The sequence below is a fragment of the Strigops habroptila genome, chromosome 6 (genome assembly GCF_004027225.2).
Source record: "Strigops habroptila isolate Jane chromosome 6, bStrHab1.2.pri, whole genome shotgun sequence".
NCBI lineage: Eukaryota > Metazoa > Chordata > Aves > Psittaciformes > Psittacidae > Strigops > Strigops habroptila.
The window spans coordinates 48,027,348-48,044,040 of NC_044282.2; the positions used below are offsets into that span (position 1 = coordinate 48,027,348).

At 38.8% G+C, this 16,693-nt stretch overlaps 1 protein-coding gene across 1 annotated transcript in view; it reads right to left on the bottom strand.

Moving 5' to 3' along the window:
* Nucleotides 1–12,579, bottom strand: part of NOL10 (nucleolar protein 10) — a 52,742-nt gene extending 40,163 nt beyond the window's left edge. The window contains exons 1-11 of the mRNA XM_030489673.1: nt 12,494–12,579; nt 11,952–11,997; nt 10,948–11,046; nt 10,083–10,160; nt 8,200–8,237; nt 5,123–5,259; nt 4,317–4,382; nt 2,816–2,876; nt 2,225–2,310; nt 1,779–1,857; nt 657–806 (exon numbers count right to left, since the gene is read on the bottom strand). Coding sequence (XP_030345533.1) covers nt 657–806; nt 1,779–1,857; nt 2,225–2,310; nt 2,816–2,876; nt 4,317–4,382; nt 5,123–5,259; nt 8,200–8,237; nt 10,083–10,160; nt 10,948–11,046; nt 11,952–11,997; nt 12,494–12,559 — 906 coding nt within the window. The 5' untranslated portion in view covers nt 12,560–12,579. The remainder of the gene's footprint in view (nt 1–656; nt 807–1,778; nt 1,858–2,224; nt 2,311–2,815; nt 2,877–4,316; nt 4,383–5,122; nt 5,260–8,199; nt 8,238–10,082; nt 10,161–10,947; nt 11,047–11,951; nt 11,998–12,493) is intronic.
* Nucleotides 12,580–16,693: the final 4,114 nt, after the last annotated feature.

The following is a 16,693-nucleotide window of genomic DNA, read 5'->3' on the forward strand; positions in this document are numbered from 1 at the left end:
GCAGGCTTCATTGGAAGAATAAGATAAGGAAAACAACAGCATAATATAATGAAATAAAGTGTTATGAAAGCTAAAAATTTCCATTTCACTTAGAGGTGCAAAAAGCAGGGATAAAGACGTTGCCTACTGCAACATAATACATTAATACAACATAATACATGTTGTTATTTGGCTTCAATATCCAAATAGGCTTCTGTGCAAATAAGCAGCACCTGATTTTAATGGGTCATAAACTAACTGATCTACCTTTGAAGTCAGCCCTTCTTTGTGCAGGGAATTGGAATGACCATGTTTCTCTCTGACGAAAAATCTTAACTGGATGTGTTCAAGCACACTGAGAAATACGCAAACTAGGGCAATTGCTAAGATACTACTTTTTCTGTTTAAATCCTTCTACTGAAAGAAGCATCTTAGGCAGACATGTACAAACAGCTAAAGAAATACCTGACTATATCTTTATACCTGACAGGCTGTTGAATAACTTCCCAGATGTTGCTTTATTTAGTCAGACTGGACAAAATGCTATGGAAATCAGGACACATTAAAAACGCGACTTCCTACACTCACTTTCAGCTTTATTATTTAAGCTGCATGGAAAAAAAACCCCAAAAAGTAAAAATTAAGAAATCTGAATGGGCCAACATAAAAACACTCACCGTATCTTTGTTCCACATTTTTATGATTCGAGAATCTGCAGAGATAATTAAATCCAACTGACGCTGAAACTGAATTGATTTAATAGGCAGGCCATAGTGGTGATCTTTGACTATTAACGGATTACCAGACCGGAGATCATACAATAAAACCTTGAAGAATGAGACAGATTAAAGTTACAATATCGTAAAATCAAGAGAAAGTCACGCACACTAAAGATTTAACTAAACTTGAGGGTTTTCACTTAAAACCAGGGACAAGATTTACATAAGCAGTTTTAAATTCTGAAAACAGAATTTATTTATTAAGTGAGCCTAGTTTATTCTGGCAATATATCTTAACCTCAACATGCTTCAGTCTAGAAAAAATAAGAGCAAATTTAAGAGCTCACCATCTTTCTAAAGTCTTTTTAATTTCTATTGAAAAAATTAATAGTTTTTAAGGCTCTACGCAGTCCTTAATTATTAATATTTCACTTTCAGATTCTTGTGCTGTTCTTACAAGATTTAAATTTTCATACTCCCTTCCACATTCAGTGACTATCACTTTCACTCAGTGAAACACCATATATATCTGCTCTTGAACAAGCTACAGTTTTCTAAACCTGTGAAAAGACTGATCAAAGTAGACAAAAATCCCCATACTTCACTTTAAAAATATCATGGCAACAATGAATAAATGAATCTAAATGATCCCGTACAAAAAGGCAGTAAAAACAATAGTTGAAAGACTTCACTTCTGCTTTTTTAGCCACCATCAAGGTAAGGGAGAGCAGATCTGCTGCATTGAGATGATACTGATTAAGAGTCTCAAAAAGTAGCAAATTCCCTACATACTGTGTAAGAAAACTACAGAATTTGAAGTTGTGTAGTATGTAGGTTGTGATGATATTAAGTGGTCCCTACTTCTGAAGGGCAAGATCATTTGACAAAGTTAATTTGCAGTTTAAGAATGGCTACTGCTACTCTGTGCATGTAATTTATGCTCTTGTAAATACTTGTATTCATAGATATTTACATTACAATAAATGTAATGTGATACTCAAAACTCAATGTGATAGACCTGGACTGGGAATTGCAAAAACAGGATCTCCTTAGAACTGTTGTAGATGAAGTTAAGTCTACCTGCCCAGTAGATGTTCCAACAGCCATATTCAAAGCTCCATCAAATTTCAGTGCTGAAATGGACGGTAAACCTTCTATCCTGCAAAGCACAATGCTTAGAGTTAGACATTTTTTCAATAAAGGCTGCAAATAATTTTTAAATGTTAAAAACAACTAAGACAATTAATGTAAATTAATTTACAGATATCACTCAGAAACACTACTTCAAAAAGCTGTATTGTTTACATTCACAACTTGTGGTTGTATAGAATAATATACACTACTAAGATCAATAACTAAGAGACTCCTTTATGACTAAGAAAACCCTTTACTCACGCTAGCAGTCAGAAGAGAGGACCATGGGCATGTCATTTTAATGCAAAGTGGGATTTGTTTCTAAAAGCAAAATTTCTGGGAAAAAAAACCAACGCAAAAGACGACACTTCGAAAAGGTAGCCTTTACTCACTCAGTGTCTGCTGTCACACTGCTTAAAGCACAGTCCAACAGCCCAACTCGATTTCTAGTTCTAGGATCCCAGCATTCCACTTTACCCTAAAGAGTTTAGAAAATACATTTCAAGCTTATGCAACAGATGTCTGGTATCCTGAAAATGTTTAAATATGAATTATTTAATCTACGATTAATAAAATTTTCTAGCTTAATGTAAGTTGTTCTAATAGTAGCATACAAGCTCCACACATTTCACTCATATTTAAAAATGTGATCTGAATCAATATAATTAACACTAAATCTCTGAAGATTAATAGGGTACACATGCTAGCTAATTTTGACAGATGGCTACACTGTAAAGCAAGATAACATTGTTTTCTCTCCCATCTGCAAAATTCTCAAGCATCTCAGCAACCAAAGCAGCTCGCAAATTATATCTGCCCTATGCTCTAAAAAGTCACCTTGTTTAACAGACCTATGCTTAACACAGCCAATGAGATCACATTAATTAATTAGGTTCCTGTCATGACTACTTCTTATCCTCACTCAAACCAATATAAAAAGCAAACACTACTGCTCTTTTATTAAAAGGAATGCAAACATTTACCTCAGCCGTCCCCATAGCAAACAGGAAGTGTACAGGATTTATGTCACAGACATTACTCTCTCTAAAACAGAAAAAAAGAGCAAGTTTAATGACCTCAGGCTAATTTAACACAAGAACAACCAAAAAGATTTCTGTAATCAGGTACACAATTGCTCAGCCTAGAAAAGCAAAAGCTGAAGGGAGTGACAGATGGCCACCTAACAGCAGCCTCTTATACTAAGAGGAGCTTACCAAGAATTTGGAGTCATCAAAGACAGTGCTGATTACTTGAAATAGATAAGGTTCCAACTGGATGCAAGGATAATGTTTTTATGCTATGAGGATAACTAAGCACTGGAACAGGTTGTCCACAGAGGCTGTGGAACTTCCATCCTTGGAGTTTTCAATATCCCCTGGGAAAATTCATCTGAATTCAGCATGACCGTGCCTTGAGCAGGAGACTGAGCTCTGAGGTTCTCTCCAACTTGACTTCTTCACCCATACCAACCACCCACCACCAAGCCTTGCCATATTGCTCTGCTCCACTACATTCTTAAACAACCCAGTTACGTCAAAAGGTCTTCCCAATTACTCATATTCAGAAGCTTACACCTCCACCACATTCTGATGAATGGCCCACCTTCCTTTCCCTCACCCAAGTATCCTATTTCTCAACAGGGCAACCAAGAGCCCTGTATTTTTCCAGCAACTCTTCCAAAGTACAAATATTATTCTTTACACCACTCATCCCTGCACTTTCCAGCTTCTTCCATTCAAAGTCCTCCACCTCCAATTCTATAACCCATACAACTTCCCCACTTCACAACCTTTTCACAACTTCAAGTCTCACCTCTCTAATTCAGATTTTACACTACATGCTTAGCACTCTTGCTGCAGGATTGCCCCTTTTTTTTCCTCTACTGCTCAGTTTCTGTAATGTGCCTTCCCAAATATTGCTTCATCCATTAAGCTATCCCACCCACTGAACACCAGCCATTGCCCACCAGTGAGCCACTTTATCTCATCAAGTCTGTTGTTCTCATCTGCCTCTCCCAACATGAAAGAAGCCCAGCTCCTGCTCTGGTAGTGCTTTCAAAAGAATGAGACAAATGCTGGAGATATAAAAATTCTCTTTGGGCTACTCCAAGAGCAGAAGGACAAAGACATGCCTGGGAAAGTACATATCCTGTGGGTAGATCTCTACATGATGGCTAAATTGAGCAATAATGGCAAAGTTTTAATGAAATGCTCTCAAGATCAAGTTATATAATACCTATTACAAGTCTATATTAAGCAATTTTTAAATATCCACAAAAGAAAACTCAATTAAAACATAAAAACTAGAACAAATAATTACAGAACATAAAATAAAACGAGGCTCAGGCTGGGCATATGCTCCTTTTCAACTCTACAACGCGTTTGGGCAGTATTTGTATACAGCACTGATGGCAATCATGCTAGTAGTTTGCTTCCACCTGGTGGAAAGAAGACAGATAGGCATCATGCATTACAGATAACTTACGAAGCATCAGTTTGCAGGGAGTTCAGAAACCTTCCTTGTTCCAGATTTAGTCTGTATACTTCAGAACTACAAAGGAAAAATCAAAAATTAATCTCTCCTCTTATGAATACTGAAAAATACTGTTTTAAGTTAGGAATAGTTATAAAAGTTCGACAGCCTAATTTTACCAAATACATAATTTGCAGACTTCACAATCTAAATAAAACATAAGACAAATCTATCCTTCAGTGTTAAAAACAGTCAAAAATGTGCATGTTTACCAAATATATTTATTACATTGCAATATCTTACCAATTATTCTTTTTGCAGGGAAAAGATGCATGAATTCCTTTAAGATCTTTTAATTTCCTGTGATTTGTTACACCTTGAATTGCTACTTACTTTGTTTGAAACCTTACAGACCTAATTTTATTACTATGTCTTCTCACAGAGTCAATTAATTATTTTACATGATTTGGCTCCCACTTTAACAGCAACAAAACATCAACCAGGATAGAAAAGCTATTTAATTTTCCTTACTTAGATGCTAATCGCTTTTTAAAACAGTATACTGGATTGCAGTTTCTATAACAAATTTGCAAATGATGTACCTGCTTTAAGAATCAGAAAGTCTTAAAACAGTACAGGAAACTGAATTAATCTTAGTCTTCCCACATTTACCACTCTTCACAAACAGTCTCCACTATTAATTTGGAAGGAAATGCCACTTCTTCAAATTTTTAACTTTTCTGGTATTTTAATGTTCATTTTATTCTTGGAAAATATTCCTAAGAGTAGTGAAATAAAATAATTCATTTCATCATTACCTTGCTCCTACAAAATACAGGTCACATGATGGATAGTGGTAAGAGAAATCTCTCCCAAATTTTGGTATTCTTGTCTTGTAGTAATGGCCATGCTGTGAATGAAACTCCACAAACCTGCCACACTGCAGGAAAACAACCTGAAAATAAAATAGAAAGCACTGAAACATACAGAAGCAGACTACAGTCTCCTCAACTTACGTTACAGCACAGACCCCAGTGATTTCTCTCAAGCTCACACAGGTTGATCACAACTCCTTCAAATCATTTCTATTAAAACTATAATCAGCTAGTCCTTCATCATTCTCACTAGCTACAGCAAAGAGCTTTATTAATAAACATTAAATGAATACCCACGAGAGTGTACGTGACACCCTGAAAGCAACTCTGGAACCAGAGCAGTATTAGTTATCTTGGTGGTGTGCTGTGCCAAAATTAACATCTGCACTTCCTTCAGGCACCAGATTTACTAATTTCTTTCAGGTACAATGTCATGCAGACACCAGTATGTTCATAGGTATTAAGAACAGGAACTGTACGTACATCCTGATGCACAGCAGCGTTCCAATAAATGAAACCAACGACCTTTGTACATTTTTTTTGTCTGCCATCTGAACAAGCACATTTTTTCTTTCTGAAACATAGGCAAACATCTCAGACCTGGAACATCCCACAGAAAAGCACTTCTAGAAGGCCAGATCTATACTAGTAAATAAAATAGGCCAGAACTTGCCTCTATAGTCCTGATGGCAAGTTAACATTGCACAACTCATATCCACGTGAAAGAATTCTTCCCACTCCACAGACAGCATCATCCACAACCTCTGTTACACTTATGCTGTATCTCAAACTATGCTCAGGCACTATGTGATGGAGGAACAGTTGGCCTGGCCCAAACTCATGCCACAGTGCACGCAAACAATTAAATGATACGGATAATCACAGGCTAATTCTTGACTCTGAGCCTCACCCCTATTTAGCTTAGATTTAGAAAAGTTGTAATTTAGTTTAGACTCTGTATAGTCCATGCATCTTCTAAAAGTAGTAAATAATGAAGATTTTAAATTTCCTACTGCTGAAGTACACTGTTAGCAACACAAATAAGGATGAGAAGCTCAGGAAAGGCAAGGTACAGAAGTTACTTTGAATGTCATCTTTATTTATGTATTTGTACATTCTTTCGAGACACAGAGAAAGTACTGATCTGGGCTAGAACTTCACACTTATTTATCAAGTCTCCCCTTACTTACACTGGTTCTGATATCAAAACCCCTAATGTTTCAACTTGTATTTGTGGACTCGCTCATCCTGGTCCAAGACCAAGTGGAATACCATCTTTCAGAAGCATAACTACAATTTCACATGAGATCACAGATGCAGCTGCATAGTTGATGTTCTTCAATGATGTTTTTCATATACATCCAAATCAACCCTTTGCGTGCTTAATGCCTTTATGCTTTTAACTGCCTAATGCTTTACGCTTTTAACTGGACATTTACAACAAGCAAAGCTCTTTACAGAAGTTCAACTCGCCTTATGGATACCAACGTGAATGAAAGCCAACAATGCACTCGCACTGTGAAAATGCAAATAAGCCTCAAGAGGCAACCATATGAGGACAAGGGGAACAGACTGGAGAGAAGCTAATTTTTCTGGGCTACTAAAGCACGAGGCAGTGTGTCTAGTGTTGGGACCCTAATTCAAGATGGATGTTGAGACATCAAGAGGGCTAGCAAGACAGACAAGGGGCAAAACACAAAACATATAAAGAAAGGTCGGAAGAATCTCAGCTTGTTTAGCCAGGCAAAGAGCACTCTGCAGGGCAACCTAACAGCAGCCAGAACTGAAGCGCAGTTACAAAAATTACAAGAGCCAAACTCTTTGCAGTAGCAACAGTAAAAAATTTCAGGTTTTTCTGGGCAGGTTGATCAGGAAGAAAAAAATATTTACTATGAGGTAGTGCAGTATTGTAACAATTTATTCAGTGAATTGTGGAACTGCCATGCTTGCAAGTTTTGACAGTCCTGTTCAGATGTCTGAAGGTCCCCCTCCAATCAGCATTTTCATGATTCTAAGCACTTCAAGGGTAATTTCTCAAATACTATTCCTTGTTTCTAACATGTTCAAAATATTATAACAGCTACCTGAAATTAGTTTTCTTTCTAATGATTTGGTAAGTTTCAGGAAAATAAAACTGAAAATTGGGTTGTATTAAGTTGTGAAAGTAGGACTTCAGTCTGAAATATAGCACCGATTCCAGCTGAAAACACACACAACAGTTACTGTTCACAACCAGTCAGAAACATATTTGCAAACACAGTGTGTTCCTCAGTCTCCCAAATAACTGTTTGGTTTGTACAACCAGAAACACTCTCCCACAGACAAACAAGCGAGAGGCTGCTGTACTCTACCAGTCACTGCCTTCTGCTACTTGAATTCATGCACATCCTTGGAAATCTCATGGGAAAAATTCTGAAAAGACTAAAGCTAGAAGACTAGATTACGTTGTCTCTGGTCAAATAAGAAATATTTATTAAAATAAGCATGTACCAGAAGTGCTAAGGTCTCTTCTCAGGGGGAAAAAAAAAAAAATAAACCAAAACACTTAAAAAAAAACCCAAACAACTTTACTTCTCTCCACAATTTTTGCCTCATTCATATGCTTACAATCACGTTGGCTACAACAACACTGAAAAATTAGGCTATTAACTAACCTGCAGCTATCCCACCTCTCAAAAATGGTGTATTCGTGTATCACTTGTCACAATGGATCGTGACTGAATGTTATCCTAGAAAGAATAACTAATTCCATTTTCCCCATTATTTTGTTTGTAGGAAAAAACATTTGATGTTTTTCTCTACTGCAGACAAAAGACTTTAAAAGTGGTAAGACAAATTATAATACAAAGAGACAAAAAAAACATTTTTAATGTACAAAAAAATGTTTATCCTGTTTGCTTTTTTAAAAAAACCTTTCTGTTCCAAAAGTTGTGTTGACTGCCTTTACTATATATGCAAATGCATTTTAATATACATATTAAACCATTTTTTCATTTATACATTGAAAGCATTCAACATACCTTTGAGTAATCATCTGATAAAATCTCAAACGTAACCACTAGAGGAGAGAGCAAGAGAATTTTAAGTCAACTAAGTAAGTAAACTTACTTGCAAACATTGGCACAAATCCTGAAAACATTTTCACTCATGCTAACCTTTAGTCATGTAAGTATTCCCCACAGGTGTCAATGCATAATTCAGGCATTGTGATAAAATCTTTAATTATATAACTCTATTTGCAAAATAACAAGTAGTTTTCTAAAACTTTAGAAATATATGAAGCATCTTGTAATCTCTTTATCGTTCTTTTACACTTGACACGTTCCTCAGCACGACGCTCAGCTGTGTACTTATTGGCTCGGGGAAGGTCTAATCAAATGGTTTTCAGTAAGTGTGTGGTCCGCGGACCTTGGGTAACCCGTCAAAGATGATAAAAATGACGTAAATTTGGACATACTACACACAAACTTGCACATGCAATCTTTCTAAAGGTCAGTACTTCCACAGAAAGAGTTTTAATGCTCCAAAAAAAAAAAAAAAATCACAAATTTGAAAGCTACACTGATGAACACTGCAATGTATTGAACTTTGCCTAGTTTTAAATGAGCTGGGTTGGGAACATTAGGGAGTAGTTCCTTCAGCTAAACTGGTTCCATTTAAATGAGGTAGCTCATTTAAAGTTACCTGAACTGACTCTATGCTACCTTACAAGTTAAACATACTTTTGCAGTCTAGTAAGATGCCAGTTCAAAAAAAATATACTTTAAGCTCTAATTACCAGCAATCATTTACTATTATGACTTCTACTCTTTCAAAGTGGGTCCCACTCTTGCCATACCTTCCCCCCCCCAATCTCTCTGAACCCCTGCCCCACTACCTCTCCTTCCCTGCTATGTTGTAGCACCATCCCTTCACCCTACCTGACTCCTTGTAGCCCTGAGGCACAGGGTAAAAAAATACCACCATGCTCTACTCCCCTTTTCCTTACCTAACTCAGTAGTTCTCAACTTTTATTTTTCACACCACTTTCACACACATCACAGACCAGTTTCATTTTTCCGTAATGATTTAGGACTTCTGCCACTCTATGCTGATCCCCTCAGTGCTTTGGTCACCCCTCTATCCCAGTTTTCAGCCATCTGTCCTCTAACATCCCAGTCTTCTAACAAAACAACCCAAACGCCATTCCTCAAATCTGTGCACCCTAAAACTCAGAGCCACAGCAGCTCTGACCTCGTCTCCTAGTCTAACTGCCAGCAGATTCCCCCTTTCCCATTGTCTAGGTGGCTCCTGGCTTTCCTCACCACAGTTGTTCTCTGTGTAAATTAGTAGCAAACAAGGTGTAATTAGATTCTTGGCCATACTACCATCTATCTCCAAGAACCTTGCTTCCAAGAAAACAAACAAACCAACCAACCAACCAACCCACCCACTCCCAGGAAATCCTCTTTACCTTGTAACTCACTGAGCTTGGGTTCCAGAAAGAAAACAGTGAGAGCTCACTTCATGAGCAACAGTGCAACCATAGCGCATTCTCCTAACTTTCTGCTTCAAAGAAGGGGAAAGAAGGGAGATCTGGCCACCACCCAGCCATTGTACTCACGTCACATTCCCCACCCCAAACAGAACACAGACTTCCGCCTCACTCACGCTCTGGGCCCCACGCTTACTGGCTCAAGATAAATCTTACATTCCTTGCACCACTCCAAGGGAGGAAAGAACTTTAAAGGAGGAGGAAAAAGAAGATACAGAGGTAAAGACAAGGTGATGTTCTACTCTAGATTCTTGCGTTCACCCAATGCACATTTTGTGCCCTAGGCACAAAGAGGGAAGTTTCTACTTGAGTCCAGCCTGAATTATGTATAAAAGACATCTTGTGCTAACAGCTATAGCTTATACTAACCTTCAGAATCTAAGCATCTTTCAAATTTCTGGGATAACTGATAGGCATCAAAACAGCGGATCCTTGGCTTGTAAGTTCCTGGAAGAATAATTTGATCTTTAATTAAAAATTTAAACAAAAAGATTAACATTAAAGCTTATTTTTCTTTCCTATAATGTCTTACATTACTGCATTTCAACTATAAGTATTCTAATCTCACCAAAGTGTCTGTGACTGGAAAAACATGTCTCTCAATAACATAACTCTACAGCCTCGTTTTTGTCTTTGGTGCCTGAAAGCACCCTTCTTGTATGTCGGTTCTTCTGATCAACAGATACGTCATACAGAATTGACTAATACCTTCCATAAGTCTGAAAGACCAAGTCTCCTTACGTTATTAACACCTAATAAAGTATTCATGTTTGGATCCTGCTTTGACAAAGTTACAAAATGTAGCATTATCTTCCATCCTTTAAAACAGTACTCAACAATGATGTTCAGGAGTTATTTAAAGCAAATTTACAGACAGAGAATAAAAATAATGAAGAATTTAGTTTTCAACTCTATTATAAACAGTTTAGGTTCTAATTGTATTATAAACGCCCAGTGGCAGGGGGATTGGAACTAGATGATCTTATAAGGTCCCTTCCAACCCAAACCATTCTATCATTCTAAGAACATCTGTATTCTAAAAAGCAGAGTTTCACAATACCACTACCAAGACAGCCACCCTATCACAGCTTAAGAGTAAGCTTCCAAAACTCTGTTCAATGCTACATTCAAAAATGAACTCTTGCCAATTCTACCTGAAATACTAAGTCATTCCGCAATCAAGGTTTTCTAGCACTTTGGGCCTCTGCTACAGAGAGACGCTTTGTTAACTCACCAACTGCCATAATATACTGTCCATCTCTTGATACCTTAATCTTTGTGCTAACCGTGGGCATTTCAAAGTCTTGAATAAGCTCAATTCTTCTACGGATATCTATAAGGAAAAAGAAAAAGAAGTTGTAAAGGTAGCACAGTTATATCAGTACAAAAAACTGTTAATGGTTTCTTATGGAAGAATGTTGAGTTAATTGGATATAAAGAATATCTTTAACAATATATCTTTATTTATATTCTTTTAAATATCTTTAAAAGAATCTTGTAAAGTATAAAGATCTTTTAAGTATAATTAGTGTGTTATATGCAGATTAATAGTTTGTTAACCCCACGAAGTGGGCTACCTCCATGCAAACATAAGTGTCTATTCTAAGGTAACTACATAATAAATTATTATATAATGTAGTAGCAAATATTTATCACACATTTTACGCTATTAAGATGTTGCATAATATATTCCATCCTCCTGTTAACTCTCTGTATTTTTTGTTCGGTTGTGTTTCTTATACATCCCTTCCTAGCCATTTTTATTTTATATAATGAGTTTAAGCTAAAATGGTGATCTTCCTGTACTCTAAGATCAACATAATACAGGAGGGGAGTTTATGGTTGGAGTATATATACTATATGGAGTTTACAGTATATATGTACATACAGTATATATGCAGTTTATGGTTTATAAGCTATACATGTAATTAATCAATCATGTTTTTGTACAATCATGTAGTCACGTAATTAATGCATCATGTTTCTGTACAATCTACAACCCCAGTATTTAACGTCTGAAATTTAAAACAATACCGATAATATTCTGTTCACACAGAAGTTGGAATATTCTGTTCACAGGAAGTTGGAGTAATTATTTATAGCTTCAATTTTGTAGTTTTTAAAATACGAGATATGCATAACTTCCCTGTATCAGTTAGTGAAGTGTCTCCCTCTGGACTTGCATGCTGTATATGTGTAACTGAGTATTAATGAGGATCCTGTGATGGGAAAACTCACCCACATCTTTCTTCTGTAAAGCTCTTTTCTTCCTGTCTGAGAGCCACTGCAAGAAAATAATTAAATCAGTTTCGAGCTCATTATTTATAAAGGAACCAGAGAATCACTTAAAGCTTATCCAAGTTGTAAGTACAAGACATTCAGGCCATTAATTCTTTTTTTTTTTTTTTATTATTTTAGAATTTCCACTGGTACGTTTAGCTATTCCATATCAAGAAAACTTAGGAACTCGTGGGTTTTAGGGGTCTGTAGAGTAACACACCCACAGTTAGAGACGCACGCATTCAATCTGCATTCGTAGCTCACGAATACCTGTAGCTGGTTTCAGTTACCTACCCTCCACCCTCACCACAAGCGCACACGGAGCAGGGGCAGCTCCATGAGCCGCTCGGGCCCGGGCTGCAGCTCAGGCCCAAAGCGTAATCGCGCTTCTAAACGCTCCCGCTGCGGGAACCGGCACACGGCTGAGGAGCGCCGGGCCCGGGCCGGCAGCGCGTCCCCTCGCTGGCTCGCCCGCCCGCCCGCCCGCAGCCGGCCCTCACCTCCGGGAGGCTCCTGCCGGCGCTGAGGCTGTAGATCTTCACCTCGTTGAGGCTGGAGACCTGCATGGCCACGGCCGTGCCACCTCTTCCGGGGCGGAGAGGAAGCGGAAGGCGGCCCGCTTCCGCGCTGCTGCCGCTTCCCGCGGCGGCAGGGGAGACGGTCCGTGCCCGGGGACAAGGGGCAGCACGGCGGCTCCGGCCGCGTCCCTCGCACGGAGCTGAAGCGCATCGTTCTCGCAGGGATGGAAGCGTATCCCTGAGGACTTAGCCGCCGCCGGTTTCCCGGCCGGTCATTTCTAACGATCCAAAATCAGCTGTGCAGGGTGCTTGCGGCTCTGCTCCGTGGTAGCCCCATCCTGGTACATCGGAAGAGGAAGAGCGCTGTCCGTCCGTCCGTGAGGCGGGCTGTGGTGCCGCTCCGGGCCGCCCCGAGGTTAAATCACCAAGGCAGGAGCTGCTTCTGCAGGGTTGGTGGAAGAGGTGAAGCAGGTTAATTTTCGCACCCTGCGGCAAACCATGTCCATTGCCTAAGGAAAGCGATGAATCCAGGGTTTGGTTGATCAGAACCTTGCCAGCAAACGTATAAGACCCTTATAGCATCACCGTTTAAAGAACAGACATGCAAAATTCTGACTGTTTCTATTCTAACTTACAAAAGCAATAACAAACATATCAATTCAAGAAACAATGAAAACACAACTCAAGTCTTACACTGAAAGAAGGTAGATATAGATTATATATTAGAAAAAAATAATTCCCTGTGAGGGTGCTGAGGCGCTGGCACAGGTTGCCCAGGGAAGCTGTGGCTGCCCCATCCCTGGCAGTGTTCAAGGCCAGGCTGGACGGAGCTTGGAGCAACCTGGTGTAGTGGAAGGTGTCCCTGCCCGTGGCAGGGGGTTGGAACTGGGTCATCTTTAAGGTCCCTTCCAACCCAAACCGTTCTATGATAACTCCGGTACAAGATGCAAACTGAAGCTGTTTCAAGTAAGTCTTACTATGGTATTCCCTGTATGATACATTGCAACAATGATGGTGTCAATATCATGAATAGAAAGAAGACTATTCTAGGTTGTATTAGAGGGCATTATAGCTGAGATTCGTGGGAAATCAACACACCTAAATATAATTGCGTATGTGGATGGTAGGTGTCTATAAACACTCTGTTCAGAGAGCTAAAGCTTCACTTGCAAAAATATAAATTGTCTAGTGGCATTTGAGGTGCCATAAGGTATCAGGACACCTAGATGGGGCTGACACAAGACCTATGGACAACCCATGCCCTTCTGCAGCAGAAGCTGAAGCGGGATGTGCAAGGACATCTCGAGCGGCTCTAGAAGCTCAGGCAGCTCAACCTAATCTCTAGCAAACGCAGTGAAGGAACGCTGAGGAGCAATGTAGCGCGGTGGCCGGTAGGTGTCTTCTTCGGGGGGAGCTCGATGGTTTCCAGGTTCCACTGCCTCATCACTTAGACCACCACTAGGACTTGAACGATGCTTCCTGTGTATAATGAATCGTTGTTGCATGTAGTAACGGTATACATTTAGATTTTCCATTCAAATTAATGTAGATGAGCAGGTAGGTGTACTGACTGCAGCAGATGTGACAGAGGGCCCTTTCAGCCAAGAGCAGATCATTTTGCTTGCTTTTTCTTTCTTTTTCTAGTGTAAGAATTTGCTGCGTGCATTACCTGGTGAGAGACATGGTGGTGCAGTGTTCTGAAATAACGTGGTGATAAGCAAACCGAGTGTTGCCTTTACTGATTTTAATGCCAATTAAGCAGTGCCTCTTCAGTACATAGATATATATGAGTACAAGTTGTCAGGTACATTCACATTGAAACAGCATTTCATGTTCAGTGTATAAAAGCAATTCATCAGGAAGGCTCTGCTGCACTTCACAGTACAGAGAGAGCAGAGAACCAATATTCCAATATTCTTTAACATAATTAAGTAGATACACAGCTAAGGAATTACAGTAAAGAAGTAGTTTGCGCACTAATCTTAAAAGTACGTAGAAAAATGTTTTCATTTAAATAATATTTTATTATCCATTATCAAGTTATTTAAGAGTTCCTTCATTGAAATATTTTAGACTATAATTTTAAATACCTTGCTACAATAATAATAAAACACACAGGACTGGGAAATGGGATTTAAAAGATTCTTTCTAAGCAGAGGGGAAAAAAACCCCGCACATTACTAGAAGACTAAACAGGTAATGCACGTAATAGATGTATAAATTGTTTTATGGAGAACTACAGCCCTGTGGTTGCTGTTTTGCAAGCTTAGAACATAAGCTTTCCCATTACTATCAATGTTATAATTTTCTAGGTAATTAATTTTGGTTATCTGTTAGAGAAATGTCCTGTAGGAGATGATAACTTCAAGCAGGATATTTCAGTACTCTTAATGACTGTTTGGAGACAGAGTTTTGCTCTTTAGTGTGGCATATCTCAGATGCCACACTAAGAGAAAGGCAAAGTCACAGAAAGGTTCATTTCCTTGATGGATCAAAGGAGGCAGAAAAACACATGATGATCACGAGGGAATTAGACAACTTTGAGATCACATGGCACCTCACACAGGACCAGGAAGGGGAATGGCAGGGGAGACATGAATTGCTGTAGCTGTGTTAACCACCAGAGCACGCACCACACTCTCCATATACCACAGCATGTGGTTCTGCATGCTCCTTCCCTCCTCCACCCCCACTGCTGCTTCATCCAGCCTGACAAAATGTGTCATGGGGGAAAGAAAGATTAAAAAGTCACAGTAGAACCAGAAAATGTGATAACAGAAAACATTCAGTAGGACATTGTTTAAGCATTAACATCATGTTTCATTGATAATTTTCTACTGAAACAATAAACTAAGTAGCATATTTTCCATTTTAATACAAGTAACCAAAGCAAATGAGTCCATATGAAAAAATAAGAAAAGTGACATTGCTGCAATAAAAATGTTTAGGAAAGAAAGAGTGTATATTATAGAATCTAGAAACCCAACAATTCTTCAGCTTGGATTTTACCGTATTCACTATAATATACATGTGGACAGGAGCATCTCTGACAGCCAGCACCACTGCAGCAAGTAACGTTTCTCATGTGTTAACACTAGCATCAGCTAACACAATTCTATATTTAAGATACTTATGACAACATAACATTTCTAAAATTAATCATGCAAAGCATTTCCATGGCTTGAGACTGCAGCAAGGATCCAGTGAGAACTGTGCTTGGTTTGAGATTGGGAAGAACTGCCTTACTAGGTGATGAGGTTTACTATACCTTTCAGACCACTAGTCTGTGGGTAGAAATATATCATGTGCATACTCAAACATCAGCTAATTCTGTTTTCATTATTAAAACATATAGTCTAAAGGAACAAGAAAAAAGGAGGATTTGGCAATAATCACTATTTATGTGAATGCCTTCACACACATCTATACATTAGGTTTTTTGCATAACTTCTGGAAAGTCCTTGTTTTGTGTCCTAGGGAACACCATGATTGAAAAGAACTAGAATAATCACAGTTATGAGCATTGAATGCTAGCCTAGAAAGGCAAAAGAACAAACAAACAAACAAGGCTGCAAAAAATTCCCCATAGAATCGTTATTTCAGCTACAAATCTTCTCAGCGTCTTTTTCTGGAGAGCTTTCAGTAGAGACTCTCCTCCTCCACACATGTATTGCTTTTTTATGTATCACTATAAATGTTAAAGCAAAGGAAGATGAATCCTTGGCTAATCTAAAGAGTCTATAAATTTAGAGCCTTAGACCATGACCTGCACATTAGCTACCTGAAGCATGATTTAAATGGAACAGTTCAAGTCCAAGACTATGATTCAGGATGTCTTCCGTCAGCTGCTTCTACCTAGTCCTGGAGATACTTAAACCCATTAGGGGTCTTCATTTCATGTTCTTGGAAGTGTCAAGGGCTCTGCTTCTGTGCATGACCAGATCTGCCTGGCACAGCACCCCAAAACCCCCTCAGTTTAGGACAGATTATGTGGAAAACCAAGGGCATCCTTCTGTTTCATTTCTTGTGGGGCTTCATTTCCACTTGATATGCAGAAACATGACCAGAAATAAAGGAGCAGTAGTGAACAGATTGCCTTAGTGCTGTATGACAACGTAGCAACTAGATCACTCAGGTGGAAAATGAGAACTGGATGCACCGTGTGCTCTATGAGGGGGTTAA